Source organism: Phyllostomus discolor, chromosome 15 (assembly GCF_004126475.2).
Source record: "Phyllostomus discolor isolate MPI-MPIP mPhyDis1 chromosome 15, mPhyDis1.pri.v3, whole genome shotgun sequence".
Classification (NCBI taxonomy): domain Eukaryota; kingdom Metazoa; phylum Chordata; class Mammalia; order Chiroptera; family Phyllostomidae; genus Phyllostomus; species Phyllostomus discolor.
The window spans coordinates 22513551-22532602 of NC_040917.2; the positions used below are offsets into that span (position 1 = coordinate 22513551).

A 19052-nucleotide genomic window follows, 5' to 3' on the forward strand; every position below is an offset into this window, starting at 1 on the left:
TCGGCATGAAACCACTATTTCAAAAACGGTTTCGCAGAAAAGCCCGTGTCCCCAAGACTCAGAAAATCGAGGGAGGAAGGAAAGTCAGCTTCCCCACCCCCCACGGGGAAGAAAACGTGAGAGGAAAACGTGAGCGATGGAGGACAGCAACTCGTCCCGAAGCCCTGCGACGGGCCTGCTCCGAGAACGCCCGCGCCCCCGCCACCGGAGAACCGGCCGCAGCCAGCGCCGCAGCAGGGAGTGCAGCCAGTGACTCCACCGCCGCCGCCGCCGCCGCCGCTCGCTGCAGCAAGCAACGGAGCAGAAAAGCTGGGAGATGCTTCCCACCTGCACATCTAAGATTAGTCGCCTTGACATGCAAATGTAAAATATAAGAATGACCAAGTATAAGACTCTATTTTATCATCAATCGTTTTCATAGAAACCTTCAATTAACCATCCCTTCCCATAACTAAGTCATGTGCACACCATAGCTACATAACCCAAGATTTATTCATTTATCTATTTACTTATCTATTTATTTATTTAGCGTAGCGGCTGTTTTCTATGGATGGGGCTTATTTCACCAGGATATTTTTTTTTGTTAAGAAGAATGATTCATGATATATTTGCCATCTCACAAAGTTCGTATCTTAAACCTGATTTATTATTTCTACATCACATCCCCAAAAGTACACCTTCTTCAGAAGGCTTGAGTCTATAAATTTTTTCACTGCGTTGCAGAAGATACGACTCTGTCCTGACGGATTTCTGAATTTAAATAAGTCAGTGCACAACTAGAAGCCTGCCAGTCTAAGGAGAACCAAAGGTCGCCTCAGAGTGGGGGGAAAGACTCCCCCAAAGATCATCACATATTACCAAATCCTCATTTAAAATGTTTTTAAAACTTTTTTGAGATGCATCATTATGAAGCAGATAGTGTCCTATATTGTGAAAACTTGGAAAATAGTTCATACATCCTAGTGTTATTGTGGTCACTTTTCAGGGACAGGATAGAAAAATGCCTCATAACTTAGCAATGAACATATTTATAATTGAGAAGAAATGTACTATGCCTCACAGAACCACAAGCAACATCTCTTGTGCCTTTATCACAATTCAAGAGTTTGCAAATATTATTAGCACTGTCAGATAGATTAATAAACAACTTGCTGATGACAAATTACATCCTACTTTGTGTTGAACTGCTGTCCACTGTGGAAAAACATTATCCAGGGTGGAGCCAAAGTAGGTTTACAGTTGTTTGTGTGGAAAACAACACAATTAGCAAATAATAATGTGAAAATAAAACCTGTGTTTCACATCTTCAGAACCGCAAGCCTACTTTTACCCACCCTCTATAATTCTGGTTCATCTTCTGCAGTTTGATTAATGGTGCAAAGCTCATTTAAATGATGTGACTCAACAAATACACCCACCTCAGATGTTACAATGGGTTACAGAAGAGAAAGATCACAATGCTATTGTCAAGGGTAGATGTTGTTTCTACAGGTCACCAGCAACAGACGCAGTGGCGTGGTCGGAGAACATGGACACGGTTTTAACCAACCAAGGTAAGAACCAGCTAAGAACAGGTCCCGAAACTGAAATACATATTTTATAGTATGACTTCGATCAATATTTGAAGTGTAAGGCTCTCCACAGTCACGCAAATGTACACAGGCCCAGAGTCTAAACGGAATTAGGTTGGGCCAAGAATAAAACAAGGTTATAGAAACTCCAAACACTAAAAGAGAAAGCAAGTGAGGAATTCGTCATTTCCTAGACTCATTACCATTTGCTGTGTATAATGACTAGTTTAGTTACACGTTGAAAGAAACACACAAACTACTGAAAAGTTGAAAATTTAGAAAAATCACTGGTTTTTCATGTCTGGTAGGCCAGAATAAAGTTTATAAAGTATTTATTTCAAATGAGCTGTTCTTATTTTTAGCAAATGCAAAACCCTATTTAATGTATATGTATAGTAATGTGCACAAGTTGATGTGTATTTATATATGATAGCTCAATAAACTAATTTTGGCTAATTATAAATAAAATCTCCCAGATGATACAAAAGGGTCACTAGAAAAAGTTACTAGAACTTTCTGTGATAAAGCATTCTGCTTTACAGCAGTTCTACCTTAAATGGGACGGGGTGGAAATGACACTAGAGAGACATATACAGAACATGCTTAAAATGTTATACTGTTTGAACTAGCCCTGGCTGGCATAGCTCAGTGGATTGAGCACAGGCTGCAAACCAGGCATCGCAGGTTCAATTCCCAGTCAGGGCACATGCCTAGTTGCAGGCCATGGCCCCCAGCAATCACACACTGATGTTTATCTCTCTCTCTCCCCCCTTCCCTCTCTAAAAAAAAATTTTTTTAATCTAAAAAAATGTTATACTGTTTGAACTAATCAAATGTCATCTCCATTTTAAACTCACAAAGTAAATACCAGAATTTTAGAAAAGTTTACCACATGACAAACTGAATAAATTCTTCATGGCTATTTATTCTTACGTAGAGTTATACTGAATTGATGAAATACTCTGATTTTATCACTCATAAATAACTAATCTCTCTCCAAAACACAGACATAAAATAATTCACATTAGTCCTAGAATTCAACTAAGGTCAGAGAAGAAAGACCCCCTGAATACGGAATTGCATTTTTGCAAGTTTAGAATGGCATGATTTGTTTTCTTTTTTCCCCCCTAAACATATAACCAGTGGGACAGACAGGGTTGGCTGAGAGCAGGGGGTCTGCCCGCCCAGGTGACTTTGCTGGGTCCAGGGCAGGGGGCAGCACCCCAGCCCAGACAGCCACGGAGGCTTTGAGACCAGGGCGGAGCCTGCACAGGCACCTCCCCCGGAACTGATATTTCATGCCCATACAGTGCAGAAAAGGCACAGATTCATCCAAACGGCTGCGTGATTCTTGTATTTTGTAACACCAGAGAGAGAGCTTACATGTCTTTAATGCTCTTCACAATTCAGTGACTCACCAGAGTATCTAATTGTTCTGTGGACGTGAGGGTGCGCTCTGTGTGCACTGGGCACGGGCATTGCAGTGGGTCACACTGACAGGTCCTAACCCTTTCCTGTGTCAGCACGGTCGGATCTATCCAACAGCCACTCCACCCTGCAGAGCGTGCCTCAGGGGGTCAGACTTCAACTGCATGTAGCAGGCCCATTACGGAGTACCAGATTCACAGTACATCTTTGGAACATTCGAATTGTGTGTACAGAATAGAGAAATAATTCAATAACTAGAGTGTCCCAGACAGAGATGGCTACTGCAGTTTGAGCTCTTTATTCCGTCCCATGGTGTCCTAAGATGATGATAATCGTGAGTGCAGAACGGCCCTTCACTGGAGCTGCAGGACGGGAAGAAACAGTCATTGCCTCTTGATCTCTAACTTCCCATCTTCCTGGGATGTACCCAGGGAATCCTCATCCGGGGAAAAAGCTTTGTATGCCTCCGTGAATCAAAAATATTCTTTCAGTATCATTAAAGTATGCTTTATCCTCTATATGAAACATATTTTATCGTAACTTCTGTTTAGAACCCTCACATTCATCCTTGTTTGGGCCCACTCAGGAAATTTTAATTAAGGGCTATTAGTAGGATTTTTATAACCCAAATCTGTGTCACGAACCCTTCCTGGACACAGCTTTACGTTCCAGAAGCATGCAGCTAATTGCATTGTTGCAGCGCTCACTACTAATGACGTCCACACTCCAACGTCCCTACTGAGAATTTTAATTGGTACCCAATAACCTTTCGCAATGGCTCGTTATTTCAACTTTCTTTTTTTAAAACAATTTTAAAATTTGTTAAATCTATGTGAATCCACCCAACAATATATAATGGGGAGAAGCATTCACAGCAAATATCTTAACAATTACTTTCCATATTTAGAGATTACAGTTGGCCAGGTCCTCCTCCTCTGTTTTAATAAACCCAAAGTAACACAGTCTAACTTCACAGCATAATACTGTGTTTTTTCAACGACTACTAACAACCAAGATATTCCTACTCTAAACCAGTACCATCGTTACCTGGGCCTGGGCCCCGGGCCGCGGGTCCCCAAGGCAGAGCCATCCATGGGCTCCCTGTGGAGCAACTTACATTAAGACCCCCCTAAACACAACTCCTCAGCTTCCCAGATGTGAAGAGCAAAAGCACAGGCTTTCTTTGCTAATGGAGCTAATTGTAGAGTCAAAGAGACAATCTTTTATGTTTATGATGACTGATTCAAATAAGGCTTTTCACGTTAAAAATTAAAACAAATAAATGTTACATTTAGAGGGGCGATAAGCAGTTGCCACTGAATACTCAATAAATGCTCACACCATACACTGTACTGACTTTGGTCATATTACCGAGCTATGCGGTATACAAAGTTTTTCTTATATGTTTTATAGCTGGTCTAGACGCCTTCCGAACATTTCTAAAATCAGAATTTAGTGAAGAAAATGTTGAGTTCTGGCTTGCCTGTGAGGACTTCAAGAAAACAGAGAGTGCGGAAAAAATTGCTTCCAAAGCCAAGATGATTTATTCTGAATTCATTGAGGCCGATGCCCCTAAAGAGGTGAGTAAACTATTCCAACATCATGAATATTCATCCCTTAGCAAATCTGCTCCCAATTAAAAGACACTAAATCCATCTAAAGGGAAATCACATCACCACGATGCATTCAAATAGAAAACGTCTGTAAACTCCGATAGGAGTTCTGAAGAGGATCCGCCGTCCTCCACTGATTCAGCAAGTATTTCTCAGTCCTGCTCCTGTGTCCTTAGCGCAGCATCCAGGCCCCAGGGAAATAGCGTCTACTCCTTCTTTCTCTCCAGTTAAGCAGCTCTGACGCCAGCCCTACAGAAGCGAGACTTCAACAGGCTCTTGTATTTCAAGCCCGCTTTTGTCTTTCCTTTTCGAAAACATGGAAGGCAATGTGGAATCGAATTTTGGAATAAAAAATTTTTTAATTAAAAATAGTATGGGGGGAGAAAAAAATAACTCCTAGCCAACATTATAAATTCTTCATTTTTAATATCTTGGAGGTTCCCCAGTGTGGCCGGTAATAATGTCTTACCTTCCGAAAGAAGGTGTTGTCGACCTGCGTTTCTTTGATGGGGAACAGGAGCCAGAGGTGGGAAGCGCTGCTTTAGCACCAGAAAAGGGAAGAATGGCCTTAGAAAGCAGTCTCAAGTGACGCTGACAACAGCCCCCCAGAAGCGCTGTGTGTGACATCACATTTTTGTTTTATTTAATCTCCAGAACTAAAACCACCATCATCTCTACATGCCCCTCTAATATTTAACTTGAAAGTGTAAGCATTTATATTGTAAAACCGCGTTGATTCCTCACTGAACATACTTTCATGCATGAGTAGCAAATAGAGACTTAGATTAGACCACAAGTTCAAGTCATCTTTCCGGAAGTGCAATGCCAATATCGTTGCGAGTGACAGTTGCCATATTTTCTGACCTAAAATCAGGACTCGCTGTGTAAGATGGGTCGTTGTACTTATGGGGACCAAAAAAAAAAAAGATGAAATGCAAACACTTTCAGGAACATCCAGGGCATAAACCTGCCCTATCAGTAGTTCAAGCTTTAGATGGCCATTAATTACCACCGCACATAATGGCCCAGCACGACACACCAGAAATATGAACCACTGGAGCGCTGCCTGGAATTTGCAGGGTGAAAAGAACAGAAATTCACCTCCTGTGGATCTATTTCAACATTCATTTCCCAGTCACCATCTAAAGAATCAATAAATAATTCCAAAAATCTTAAAATATAGTATATAAGATTTATCAAGTTGATTAATGTGTCATTCCCTAAAAGGCTCTGAAATCAACTCTACAGAGATTCTATTTATAGTGACATTGGTTTGAAAGCCAGATTTTTTTTCTCGTTTTTATGAATCCATCTAATTAACAGTGATTGTTTTAGAATAACATTCTCAAACATTATGTAGACTAAACAAAATATAACTAGATTTATGGCTGCTTTTCAGGCAATAGATTATATTGTCTTCTTAAAGTGCCTAAAGTGTGTTAGTATTAAATATGACAAAATTAATTGAAAATAAAGAAGTGTGCATGTATATATACACACACATATATATGTGTTTTGAATATGTATATTCAAAATAGTCATTATCTTTTCCATTATTTGCCATTAACTGTTTCCAATTTAAATTACTAAAGGGCATTTGCCTCTTATATTATACATCAGTTGCAGTTATCAAAGTATTTCTCTATAGCCCATCAATTACATGTTAACTATAATGCAACTATTAGTATGCTGATTCATTGAACAGACTTCTTAAGTGGCTGTTCCCACAATGAAGTAACAGAGTAGGAAGAGAGATTGACCTGTATATAATAAAACCAGTCAATACATAGTAAGCAAAACCACAGTTTACTATTAGCACAGTGCGAAGGTGACTTAACTCTATCTGAGAGTTAAGAGATAGATTTATGGAGTGGCTCACATTTGCAAGGTATGTCAGTTAAAATAAGGAATATTCATTAAGCAAGTAAATAAAGAAGAATATTTCAGCCGGGGGTCATGGTGGTATAGCAGGGAGATACAAAGTTTTCTAGTGTTTTCCAGAAATTACACGTATTTTGATATTGCTTCAATGAGGAGAGCACGTGAGGTCCGATGGGTAGCAGTGAAGATAAGGAGGGTGGGAAGTATTCTCTATTTACCTAGTAGGCAGACTTAACAAGACAAGGTAATATATTTGATGTGGAAGGTGGAAAATATGATTTTCATAAGTAGAAAACAAATTCAAGAATGAGACCCCTATGAGAATAGTCTCCATTTTTCTATATTCAATTATAGTCATCTAACTGACTCTTATAAAGAATCAAAATTATAACCAATTTCCCTGCTAGAAACACCTAAAGAACAATGACAAGGTCATGTTATCAAGATGCCTATTACGTCCCATTTATTTTCTTTTTAACTCCTTCTGTCTTTATTCCATCATCTATAAAACTGCTAGCATGGCTTGACAATTTTTAATTGATCCAATTAGACCAGTCACAATGGGACTGCAGTAAACTTACTAAATGACCCTTATCTACCAGCTGACATCGCCACGGTTCTCAGTTTCCCCTTCAAACGGGCGTAGACTGAACACAAATACAAACTGAACACTCGGGCCTCTACTAGGTGAGGGACCTGCAGCTGGACTTGGTGCCTTCTCCCTCCTCACCGTGTGACCCCCCTCTCCGGTTTCTGCCCCAACAGGGAGTTAGTGTGAGGCTGGAAAGCCTAAAGTTCGGTGATGCCTAGACCTGGAGTCAAATCCTGTCATCTTGCACAAGCTATTGCTTTTCTCGGAGCCTCAGTTTCCTCCTATAAAAGTGCATTAGTTTAAAAAGAGCATGTAACAGCCCCACAGAAGAGACGAGAATAACGTAGTGAGATCACATGTCTGCCTCACGCAGAACACTTTTAAACAAACGTTAAGCCCTTTGTGTCTTTAAACAAGCCGCTGTAAGTGCTACTGAGTCAACCTGAAAACAACCGTTATCTAATTTCTAAGAATGTTTGAAGAACAAGCAACTCTAAAAGACCTGAAAAATGCATATACAAGAACACATTAAACAGCATGTTAAAGTATAAAAATCACTCTCTTCAGACAAAAACAGCTCCTCATTAAATGGATTGTACATAGATAGTTTCCAAAGAAAATACTGCAGGAAAAATATAGGTGAGAGCCAGGTATTTTGACTAAGTGATTTGAATATTATTAGACATGAAATGTATGTTTAAAGTGTCTCTACATTGCACACAGGAGGAACTTGTGAATGACAAAGAAAAAATTATTCAACTTGTATTTATATTATCCCTTCAATGTGAACCACTAATTTCATAAAATTCAAAAAAGTAAAAGATGTATTATTTGGTTTTAAGAAAATGTAAACATCCAAAAAACTTAAAGTATTTTTTGTTAAGCTGAGACACTGACATGTTTTAAATCATTGTTTCTTCACACTGAAAAAATATGATCAAAGAGAAAATCACCTATGCACATTGTCCTTCTGTGGGGCTAGAACATGCTGGAACAATCACACCGCAGTGTAACGCAGTGTCTAAATTCAACCGCTTATTAGCACCAATCCAGGAACAGAGACATTGGCAGTCCAAAAATAATTAATTCTTAAATCTATTTACTAAATGCATTTAATAAACGCAAAGACTCCCTAAGTCACAAAACAAGAAACTGTAGTCATAAAGAAGCAGATAGCTCAGTAGGTGTGCACACGACTTGTTTGACATCTGAACCTGGGTTTTTGCATTTATTCTTAATGCCGTGTAATATTATTTCTTGGCTCGCATTTCATTTCACATCAGTAAATGCTTATTCCGCACCCACTGTTCACCTCCTCATGAGATAAAGCCCCCCCCCCATGGACCGGAAGCTCCGGAGGATGGGTGATAAACATAAACACAATGGATTGTGTGAACGAGGTTGCTCAGTGAGCAAATGCAAGCAAATAAAATAGGCTGAGACTGTAGTTTAGCTCAAAAGAAACACTCAAACAAGTTGGATTAAAAAATAGAATTTGTGGAACTAGGGAAAAATAGCTAAGGATCAGGTGTAAAAAAAAGAATGGATGAAATTGTTTGCATTATACCTGGAAGAATATGATTGAATAGTTGTGAGACTGCATGTTGAGATAAAGTCCTTATTTTAAATGAGGTTCATTTTAAAGCGAGTCTTGAGGGACTACATAGGATTACTGGGTGCGGGAAGCCCATGAGAAAGAGCATCTAGAAGCATTTCCTGATATTACTGTATTTCCGGTTTTGCATTCTCCACTTTTTTTAAAAGATTTTATTTATTTATTTTTAGAGAGGGAAGGCAGGGTGAAAGAGAGAGAGAGAGAGAGAGAGAAACATCAATGTGTGGTTGCTGGGGGCCGTGGCCTGCAACCCAGGCATGTGCCCTGACTGGGAATTGAACCTGCGATGCTTTGGTTCGCAGCCCGTGCTCAATCCACTGAGCTACGCCAGCCAGGGCCATTCTCCACTTTATGCTCACATTTCAGTTTTCTTTGCGTTTTAGGTGCCACTTTCCTAGTTTTAGTGTTAATGTTATTTTAAGTCTCAGTCTTGCCCCAAGGTTTGCTGCTTGTCAACGGTGCCCACCACCGACAGAACCCTTCCGCAATATAACGTTTGCTTTGTTAAATCAACTTCCTAAGTTTTGGTACACCAATCAACAGTCAAGCGCTCATTACATATGTCAGGCACAATGCTGGTGCAGCTAAGAAAAAAGACGGTCAGAATCCCTGAATAGGTATAGCTAACCATGCTGGTAGAAGACCCCTGTTAAAAAACCACCACAATGAACTTTGGTGAGTGTTGTGACAGGGACATGCAGGTGACGTGGGGGACAAGACGGGAGGAGGAGGGAAGGGCAGAGGAGGAGAGGAAGAAGAGTCCAGCGAAGGACCAGCCAGTACCTAGAAGGCTGGGCCAGGGAGAAGAAGCTGCGTGTCTCAGAGAGCAAACCGAGGCAGGAAAGCCGGGAAAAATCTGTAAGCAGCATCTGCACAGTCCACGGACCGCCACCTCCCTCGAGCACCACGTTCACCATCTCAAAGAGCTGTTACCCCATCACCCCCACTGTACACGTGAAAAACGCACGGAGCCTTGGAGATGAAACGATGAGCCCTGAAGTCATTAGGATGCACGGATCGGACCAAGAGGAAAGAGGTGTACAGCCCAGGCTGCTGGGTTTCCGATTCCTGCCTCTGATCTGCTACCTACGTTAATTTAAATGTCCGTGATGCAGCCTGCGAGCCTTGATGGTGAAGCTGAGGGCAGCAGCCTCAAGGGATCTCGTCACGTGGCGTCTGTCTTCCTCTCCATCAGAAGCCCTTCTTTCTCTTCTCACATTCTCTCTCATTTGTACAAGGTCTGCAACTACGGAGCCCAGATTCGGATACGGCGGAAGTATTTCTTCCTAATCATTTGCAGTATCACCTCGACCCCCGGAAAAACTGATTGCTGCATTTCAACTCAAAAATGAAATGCCCAGGTGCTTTTCCTAAAGGCCACACGCCCGGTGCCGCTTGAACTACTCACGGAGGAGTGCACTGGGCTGGGGGAGGGGCCCAGTCAGCCTCCCTCCCTTTCACTTTCTCTAGGAGGAAGCGTTTGCTTAGGGACATCTATGTTTGGCAGTTCCTATACACGGCGGTGTCGTGCATTGTGATTGCATATGTTCGGGTCTCTTTCATTCTCTTGCCCGTCAGAGGGTGTTGGCACTGCACATCATTTATTTCTGTCTTTAACATCATCAATAACAAGAGGATTCATTCAGTCCTGTGCACGGACGGAATTCTAGATGCTACAGAGCTTGCCGTTCTCAACGTGAAAGCCACCCTCGAGAATATATTCCGAGATACAAGTGCGCCTTTAATGATGCCAAAAGTGAAGTAAGACTAGAGGTGTTCGTGGTGATTAAATAGAATTATGTCACCACAGTGTGATTATAGGTAGCTTTAATTTGAATACTGATTCTTGAGCTCTGCTGTGCATGAGGGCTAACAGGCTGCCTGGCCCATTTTAGTAGGAGGTTTTCCATATGTAAGCTCATACCTTTTGGGGAATGAATCTCCTGTTACACTCTACCTTCTAAATGAGGATGGCTACCTAAGTTTGAATTGAAAACGTTTTATTCAAATTATGTAAAAATATATAAAGCGCAGCTTGGGGTCATAGGAAAGCCAGAAGGAACACATTGAAATGTGTTCTCCCTGCAAAAAATAATTTGTTGACAGCCAAAAGAATTTAAAACCACTGGACTCTGGTACGAGTTACTTGCAGTTAACAAAATCATGCGAGGATTAAAAATATCCTGGTTCTTGACAACAAAATGGTTTTTCAACCACGACCAGAAGCAACAGTCAGAAGGCAGTCATTTTCGGGGGGGCGGGGAGGGGGGGCTGTCAGTGTCTGCTGTATCGAGGCCTCCGCAACGGCGACAAGACTGAAAAGCCTCTAAATGGTTGTGATGACACTAGGCCACCCTTCCGTAACAATCACACCCCGAGTCTCGTTTGCGGAGATTGGCAGTGTGGCGTCTCGGAATCTAAGATACTGTGTGACCTTTGGAAAAGTAAGGTATTAGAATATTTCATTTCTCTGAGTCTTTGAAACTAAAGAGCATTCATGCAAGCAAAATGCAGGCACTTACTCCTATCAGTAAATAATATTGATAGGACTCTGTGTCTGTCGTCAAGGGATAAACTGTCCAGCCCACACGAGTTTGAGATGCTCAGCAAAATCTGAGCTTCTGGGTGACTTTCAACAGCTCAGGGCTTCCTTAAGGTCAGACAGGTGGGAAGTCTGCGTCTCTGAAGGTCACCTCCTAGTGAGGCCCCGCCTCCCTTGCTTTCCAAGCTCAGCATCACCTCTGTCTAGTCTCTGAGATAGAAATGTACCCATTTCTATCGTCTGGTAGAAGCCCACCAAAAACCAAACTGGAGATGAGTACAGTTAGAGGTGAAGCTTGCAGACATGCCCCAAGAGTAATTCTAGTAAAGGAACTTATGTGTCCAAGTATATATTAGGACTAATATTTTTATGTTTTCCTAACAGTGAAATTTCAGAAAGGTCAGGGAGAAAAGACCACAGCACTATTGGTGGCCCATCCTGAAACGTCACTTACACTGACTTCTCGGGAGCATTCAGCAAAACCCATCACTCTCTTAGCTGAAACGCTGTCTTCAACTGGCTTCTGGCACTTCGTTTTGTCTTCTCCCGCTGACAGCTCTGTAACCACTTTGTTTGCTGTTGCAGCTCACACCCCAACTCGCCCCATCCTGAGGGAGGCCGCCCTCCTCTGTGTCCTGCTTGCCGTCACTCTCCTGGGATCTCCTTCAGCCCCACAGCTTTAAAGGGCATCTCCGAGTTCTCAGGTTCAAGGCTCAGTCCCGAGTTCCTGCCTCAGGTTCTACGCAAGTCTCTCCCTCTCACTGCAAGGAAACTCTGTTCTTCTCATTGCTCTGGCTAAACACATGGGAGTCAGCCTTGATTCTCTCTCTTGTTTATACCCCAGAGCCAATCCATCAGGACTCTCGGCCATCTCATTCTGCACAGGCTTTCTCTTTTCTCTTTCTTTCTTTCTTTCTTTCTTTCTTTCTTCTTCTTCTTGGCTGCTCTCTTCTTCTTGCTTTATTTGGACTCGCTCTCTTTCTTACTACCGCCATTATTTAGCACTTCCTTCATTTATTTCTTTTCTTTCTTATTCTCTCCTTCTTCCTCTTTCTTTCTTCTTTCTTTCTTTCTTTCTTTCTTTCTTTTTTCTTCTTCTTTTCCCTCCCTCTCCACCTCCCGTCTTTTCTTTCGTTTCTTTCTCAGTAGCAGTTTGACATTATTCTAAAATTGTTTATTTATTATAGTTTAGAGGGAAAGGAGCAAGAGAGGGAGAAACGGAGAGAGCGAACCTTGATGTTGCGAGAGAAAATCTATCAGCTGCCTCTCACATGCCCCCAACTGGGGACCTGTCCCACAACCCAGGAGTGTGCCCTGACTGGGAATCGAACTGGCAACCTTTCACTTCACAGGCCGGTATTCCATTCTCTGAGCCACACCCACCAGGGCAGTTCTAAAAGGCAGTCACTGTTAAAGATTCTGTTCCTTGTCCTAGCTCATAAACAGGCAACCACAAGTCTCATCCATCCTGCTCTAAGGCCTGTGGGACCTGACACCCCCGTGCCTCTCCAGCCCAGCACACATCCCCATGCACACACACATTTTCTCTTTAATCTTCTCTATATATGTAACAATACTGTGAAGGTCAGCTTAAAATCTCATTTCCCTCAGAAAGCACATGCTATCCTTTGGACCCCTTCTTCGAAAATCTGTCCTTCTGATTGACTTTTCTTCTTAATCACCTTTATGTCTTCAGATACTTACACAATTTCTAAGCTCCCATTCAAAAAATACTCTAAATGAATTCATTCTAGGAATGACCACAAATAAACTACCAACATCTTCACACACGTGTTAGCATTTCTCCCCAGCAATATAGGGATAACAGTACAATTCATTTTATAGTTGTGTGTATGATATAAAGTAGTCATATAAAGACGTAGCTCATCAGTACTAATACTCCACAAATATTATTAGTTTTTACAGTTCAAATAATCATCTTTAAATATCCTTATGATTATTTTGGATGCAATGCCATTGTTCACATATTTTGCCATAGGAGAAGACAGAGTCACCGGAAAAAAAATCTAGGGGAGGAAAACTTGGAACAGCAGTTGGAGAATGCATCTCTGCTTTGCTCGAATTTTGAAGGACATGTAGAGGAAAAAAGGAATTAGTGCAAGAAACAGGGAAAAGACAGCAGATAAAAGACAGGTTAATTCCACATTATGAACTATTTTGAATTCCCTTTCTAGGGAACTGACACATCTTTTTTTGCTGATAATCAGATTGAATACTTACCATTAACTGCAGCCTTTGGACCCAAATCTATTTAAGCAAGAAATCAAATTTCTTAAGATTTTTAAACTAAAATAACGTATAATGATAAGGAAACTAGTGATTTTCCTTCCGCGATGAAGGAAAGAAAGCTTCTGGGAGGATATGCAACTTAAGTTAAATCATGAGACAAGGAAAATCTGTACAGAATAAAACTGTGGGGAAAGGGGGTTTTCAGACGGTGAAACGGCGTAAATGAGGGTTGTGGGTGCCCACTTCACCCAGCTACCACCAGACCAAGCAGGAGACGCCAGGTGTGAGGAAGCCCAAATGCCAGGGCATGAACGTTACATTTATGTTATAAAATTAATAGGTTTTCAGCTGAATACTTATACGATGAAAGCGATACTTTGGTGAAACTGATACAGTATGGTGTTCATTGTAAGAAGAGGTAACGAGTAAGATGTAGATTCCGTAGTTTTAGGAACGAGATGCAGGATAAAACAAAAGTGGAGAGACAGGAGTGAGAATGAGAACGAGCACTGTGTCATTAAAAAATAAAAGATGAATGAGGAAAAAGTATATACATACACAGGTAATATAGAAGTATGTTATATATTTGCATGATAAGATGTCAGAGAAGGATCTGCGCTCGGTCCTGACCCATTAGCGAGCGTGCTGCCTCTTGCTCAGCTCCGGGGCGCCGGCCGCTGCCCCTGGCAGAAAAGCGAACGCTGCTCACCGGGCCCCTCGGCCCCACGGGCCTGGCCTGTGCCTCCACTGCCAACCTCGCCCCCCGACACTCCGTATTGCTCACACCCCACACTCGGCCACGCAGCAGTGGTGGGTGCTCGGGACGCCACGCATTCCTTCTCGCATCCAAGACTCCGCACATGCTGTTTTTCTTCCACCGGAAACCCTTTCCCCCAGATGCTGGGAGGACTGGCTTCCTCTCCTTGTTCAAGTTCAAATCTAAAATAAAACGGCTGCTTTAGGTATCGATTGTCTCCCCCAAAGAGAGCACAATTCGGCATAGAGCAGGCACTCAGAAACATCCGCGGAATCAGCAAGTGGAGGGACCATCTCCCTTCACAGCAACTGAGTCAGGGACCACGCACCTTCGCACCTTCGGGGTGAGGAAGCGGAGCTCGGAGACGCTGAACCCCTTCCTCCAGGTCACCGGTCGGAGCACAGTGCGGACGACTCTCCCGAAGTCTCTCCTCTGCTGGGCAGCACCCTCCCTCCTGCACACACGGAGAAGCGGAAACCGGTTCCGGGTGTCGAGGCCTTCGAGGGAGCCGCAGCACCCGACCTGGAGCTCGCAGGGAGGACCGCAGGGCACGCGCCAGACACGAAAACCGCAGATGCGTTCTGGGAGCGGCCGGAACCCCTAGAGAAAGCAAACACCTGTGAGCAAAGAGAGGCCTTTTGATGGTGCTTTATTTTTAAAGGGCGATTTTATTTATTTATTTATTTAAATTTTATTTATTTATTTTTAGAGAGGGAAGGGAGGGAGATAGCGAGAGAGAAACATCAATGTGCGGTTGCTGGGGGTCATGGCCTGCAACCTAGGCATGTGCCCTGACTGGGAATCGAACCTGGGACACTTTGGTTTGTGGCCCACGCTCAATCCACTGAGCTTGATGATGCTTTTTACAGGAATTTTTTCTTCTTTTCTTCTTCCTAAAGTCGTATCAAAATATTGTAATGTCCCTTATCTCGTCTAGTCCTTAAAACTCTCCCAGATAGATGCAATGACTGTCCCCACTTACACCGCGGGAACCAAAAATCAAAGGGAATTACAGAGCTCGCTTCGCGCGTGTGAGCAGCAAGGAAGTGGTGGATTTGGTGGCAGGCCTGCCTGCCTTTCAGCTTCGGTTCGATGAATATAAATTGTCGTTTACAGGGGCGGGCAAAAGTGGGTTTACGGCGGTGAGCACGTGAGGCAGAGAGTTTACATTTGTATTATTTATTTACTTAGTCTTTGCATTATTTATCATTACTGTGAACCTACTTTTGCCCACCCCTGTATAGTCTTTCTTGTACCAGAGCCCCAGATCCCGGCACTTTTACAATCGCCCCCATTTTGCCAAGACATTTTATTTCGATTCAGCCAATACTTACTGATTGCCGATTATGCGTTCGATAAGCCAGCTGATTACCAAAGCATAGAGTGACGCGTAAGACAGACACGGCCACTGCCCTCGGTGAGCTTTCAAGTTTAAGATCCCCCTCCCCTACGGGCCTCGGCAGGGCTCCCTGTTGCAGTCAGACTGACCGGGTGTGAACTGTCCTGCTTCTCAGCGCGCGTCCTGGGACGCGTGCCGAGTCGGACGGGTCTCGCCGCAAGGGCGTCTGGGGCATTTCACACGTGGGCTGGAGAACGGTGTGTCCGATCTGACAGACCTCTCTTAGACCTTGCTGGGGACGCCGGCGTGTCGGGGTGGTCCGGGGACAAGGGGACACGCACAGACATACACACGTACATGTATGTACATGTATATTCGGTGGAAGGCATGGGGGTTGGTGGAGAGGAGGGTGTTATTTGTTTCATTTTTTCAAAAAAAAATACAAATTATGATTAAAAGCAACACAGTAAAACCAGCATGGGGGCGGGGTGTGGAGAATGAGACTGGGCTGGTGGAAGCCATCCTGGTAAATTCTGGTTCTTGTTCTGCCTCTGGAAGGTGCATTTTAGGTATTAAGATAAAAGCACTGCGGGGGGGGGGAGGGGTAGGAAAAGAAATTTAAAATCATAATGTGTTTTGTTTGCCTTTTCACGTTGCCATTTTTTTAAATAATCTCAAAGCAAGGTTTTACCTGTGTTCTCTGTCAACGCCAAACCTCTCAACCTGGAAAAATTCAAATAATAAGTGTATCTGCCATCTGTATAAGTCACATTTTTTAAATCAAATTAATCTAATGATATGCAATCTCATTTCCACAGATTAACATTGACTTCAGCACCAGGGACCACATTTCAAAGAACATTGCAGAGCCAACTCTCAAATGCTTTGACGAAGCTCAGAAGTTAATCTACAGCCTCATGGCCAAGGATTCCTTCCCGCGGTTTCTAAAGTCAGAGATCTATAAGACACTGGTAAACAGCAAACAGGTTGGAAATCATAGAAAATGGCTCCCTTTCTTGTAAGGAAGGTAAATGACAAACTAATAATCAGGTGACAATTTGGGGGAAAACAAGTGATTGGACAGAACATCTCTTAATCCTACACAACAAGGCAAAACTGTTTTCCATACAAAGCACAATGTAAGATTTTTAGGGTTTAGAAAACTTTTTTTTAACTCCAATGGAAAAATAATATTTTAAGTATGACGTCTAAATTGCTCAGTCATTTGTTTAGAACTTTTTCTTGTAGCAGGTAGTTAAAAATCTTCTCCTGGGGGAGTTTAAAGGGAGCTTGTACAGATAAAATACACTCAAACCACAAGTGGGATTCTTGTGACATTATAAATTCAGGGAATTATATGTCTTTGTGTGACCAAGTGGAGGTGGGTTAGCATTATAAACATGATTTTAAATACCCTTTGCATTATTCCAAACCTCACTGCTATACAAAAACAAAGGAAAGAAAGAAAGAAATTCTGAGCCAAACACACTGAGTATATGAAACTTTTTCTTTTCCATCAGGATCTGCTGGGTAATAATGTGGTTTTCTAAACGGCTATGGCTCTGCGATTAAAAAGAAAAATTGCAATATTATAACAGCATTGATCAAGCTTTGTCCAAATGTATCACTTGGTTTGATTCAGTGGCATCACATAACCTTGTAGGGAAAAGGCTCTGAGGGCGGAGAGACTGATTTTCTTAGATTGATAAGAATATAAAGGAAAGAGGATGAATAAGGAACAGGGACAAGTTCCTACATGATGAACTGCATGGCGGCGATTGTCCCATAAGATAAATATTATTGCAACATCATGTACTCAAGTAAGTATGGAATTAAGTATCTCAAAGAAATTATAAAATCCATTTATTTTGAGAAATTCCCAGTTTCTTTCTGTATGTGTGTGTGTATATATATATATATATATATCCTGTGATAAGTATGAATAATGTCATGTCAATATGAGAAGCTATAGAGATTCAACAGATTGCCTGTCTTTTGATTTTATTTGCACAGATTTATTTATCTTTAGCGATATCTGTATTTTGCAGACTATATGAACATTAAAAAATGAAGGAAAAAACAACGACGTATTTTATGTTTCTACAGTGATTTATTTGATAGCCAAAATTCTGTCTCCCTTTTGTCATCAAAACTAAACACTGAAACACATGCAAATGGAATATTCCCTGTACACTTGCAAATTTTTTTCTAAACGAATGCACAATGCAAACTGATGGTGAAGTGCTCAGTGCACCTTATGGTGCACCTACTGGGAAATAGCTACATGCTTTCCAACATTTAATCCGAAGGTTCCAAACTCAGTGTAGTCTCTATTTAAATAGGAAATTCAAAAATTATCCCCAGAGATGAGAAAGGCTTCGGAAGATAGAAGGACTCTTAGAACTCAAAATCACATCCTTCCTTTCATAAATTAAAAACAAGGGGAAGTGGGTTACTCCCCGAGGTCACCCTGCTGGCCAGCGGCAGAGCTGGTTAGGAAGTGTTTTTCCCACGGTGCCAGCTGCTCGTGCCCATGGGAACGGAGGGTGCTCCCCACTGGGACCGCACCGAGGCCTGGAATCCCAACGCACACCGCTCCCCACACGCCCAGGCCCCGGTCCTTCCGCTGACCACTCGGATGGCCGCTTTCCAGCCAGTTTGCAACCTTCTCCGTGTTGTCACAGTATCACTGCGCCGGGCACGCTTGCCTCTCAGGGTTCTCCTAACCGTGCCCGGGAAGCCCCAAGTCCAAGGTGCAGCACCTTGAGCAGGAGAGGGCGGCAGTGGGTGAAAAGAGAGCGGGTGCCAAATGTTTGCTGAGAAAAAAGATGGTGTCTGGCGTCTCCAAGACCCCAATCAAAGAGCTGAGATAGCGATACTTGGTCCTCACCTCCTCAACTCATCCCCCATCCCAAGCGATCACGGCAGGTTTTCCGACTTAATAGGACAGGAAAGAGCAACTGTGGGTTTGGGGAGTAAATCCAATTTTAAGTGTCGGGAGTCCCTGGTAGTGAGAATTTCCGGTAAAATATCAAATGGATGTCATTCACATGCGGTTCTATTTATGCCTCTTTTGCTTGGTAAGTTACTTTATTTTATCATCTATCACTAATGACTATTTTATGGAAGGGATTTCTAAATAAAAAAAGAATTAATTTGCAAGAATGAGTTAAGAACATTAACATTCCTGGTAAAGCATTTAAATATTTCATGATTCTGTAATGCCATTTTCTGAAAATATCTGCATTAGCTTTAAGGAATGAAGTGTTTATATAAAAACCGAAGCTATGCAGTAAAATGGTAATAAAATTACAAGATACTGACATATGTACGACCTTCAGATGACAGGAAGAGTTTCCCAAGCACAGTGTCTCCCATTTGCTGACGGTTCATACAGAGCATATTTTTAAACAATTTATATTTGCCCTTCATTAGATCAGACTTAAAAAAATTAAATATGTTCC

General features: G+C 42.2%; 1 protein-coding gene across 1 annotated transcript; it reads left to right on the forward strand.

Annotated features, from left to right (window-relative positions):
- Positions 1–1388: 1388 nt before the first annotated feature.
- RGS21 (regulator of G protein signaling 21) lies at positions 1389–16979 on the forward strand. Its single transcript, XM_028531398.2, has 3 exons — positions 1389–1553; positions 4413–4579; positions 16407–16979. Exons 1-3 carry the CDS (start codon positions 1424–1426, stop codon positions 16608–16610), a joined length of 501 nt encoding a protein of 166 aa, XP_028387199.2. The 5' UTR covers positions 1389–1423; the 3' UTR covers positions 16611–16979.
- Positions 16980–19052: the final 2073 nt, after the last annotated feature.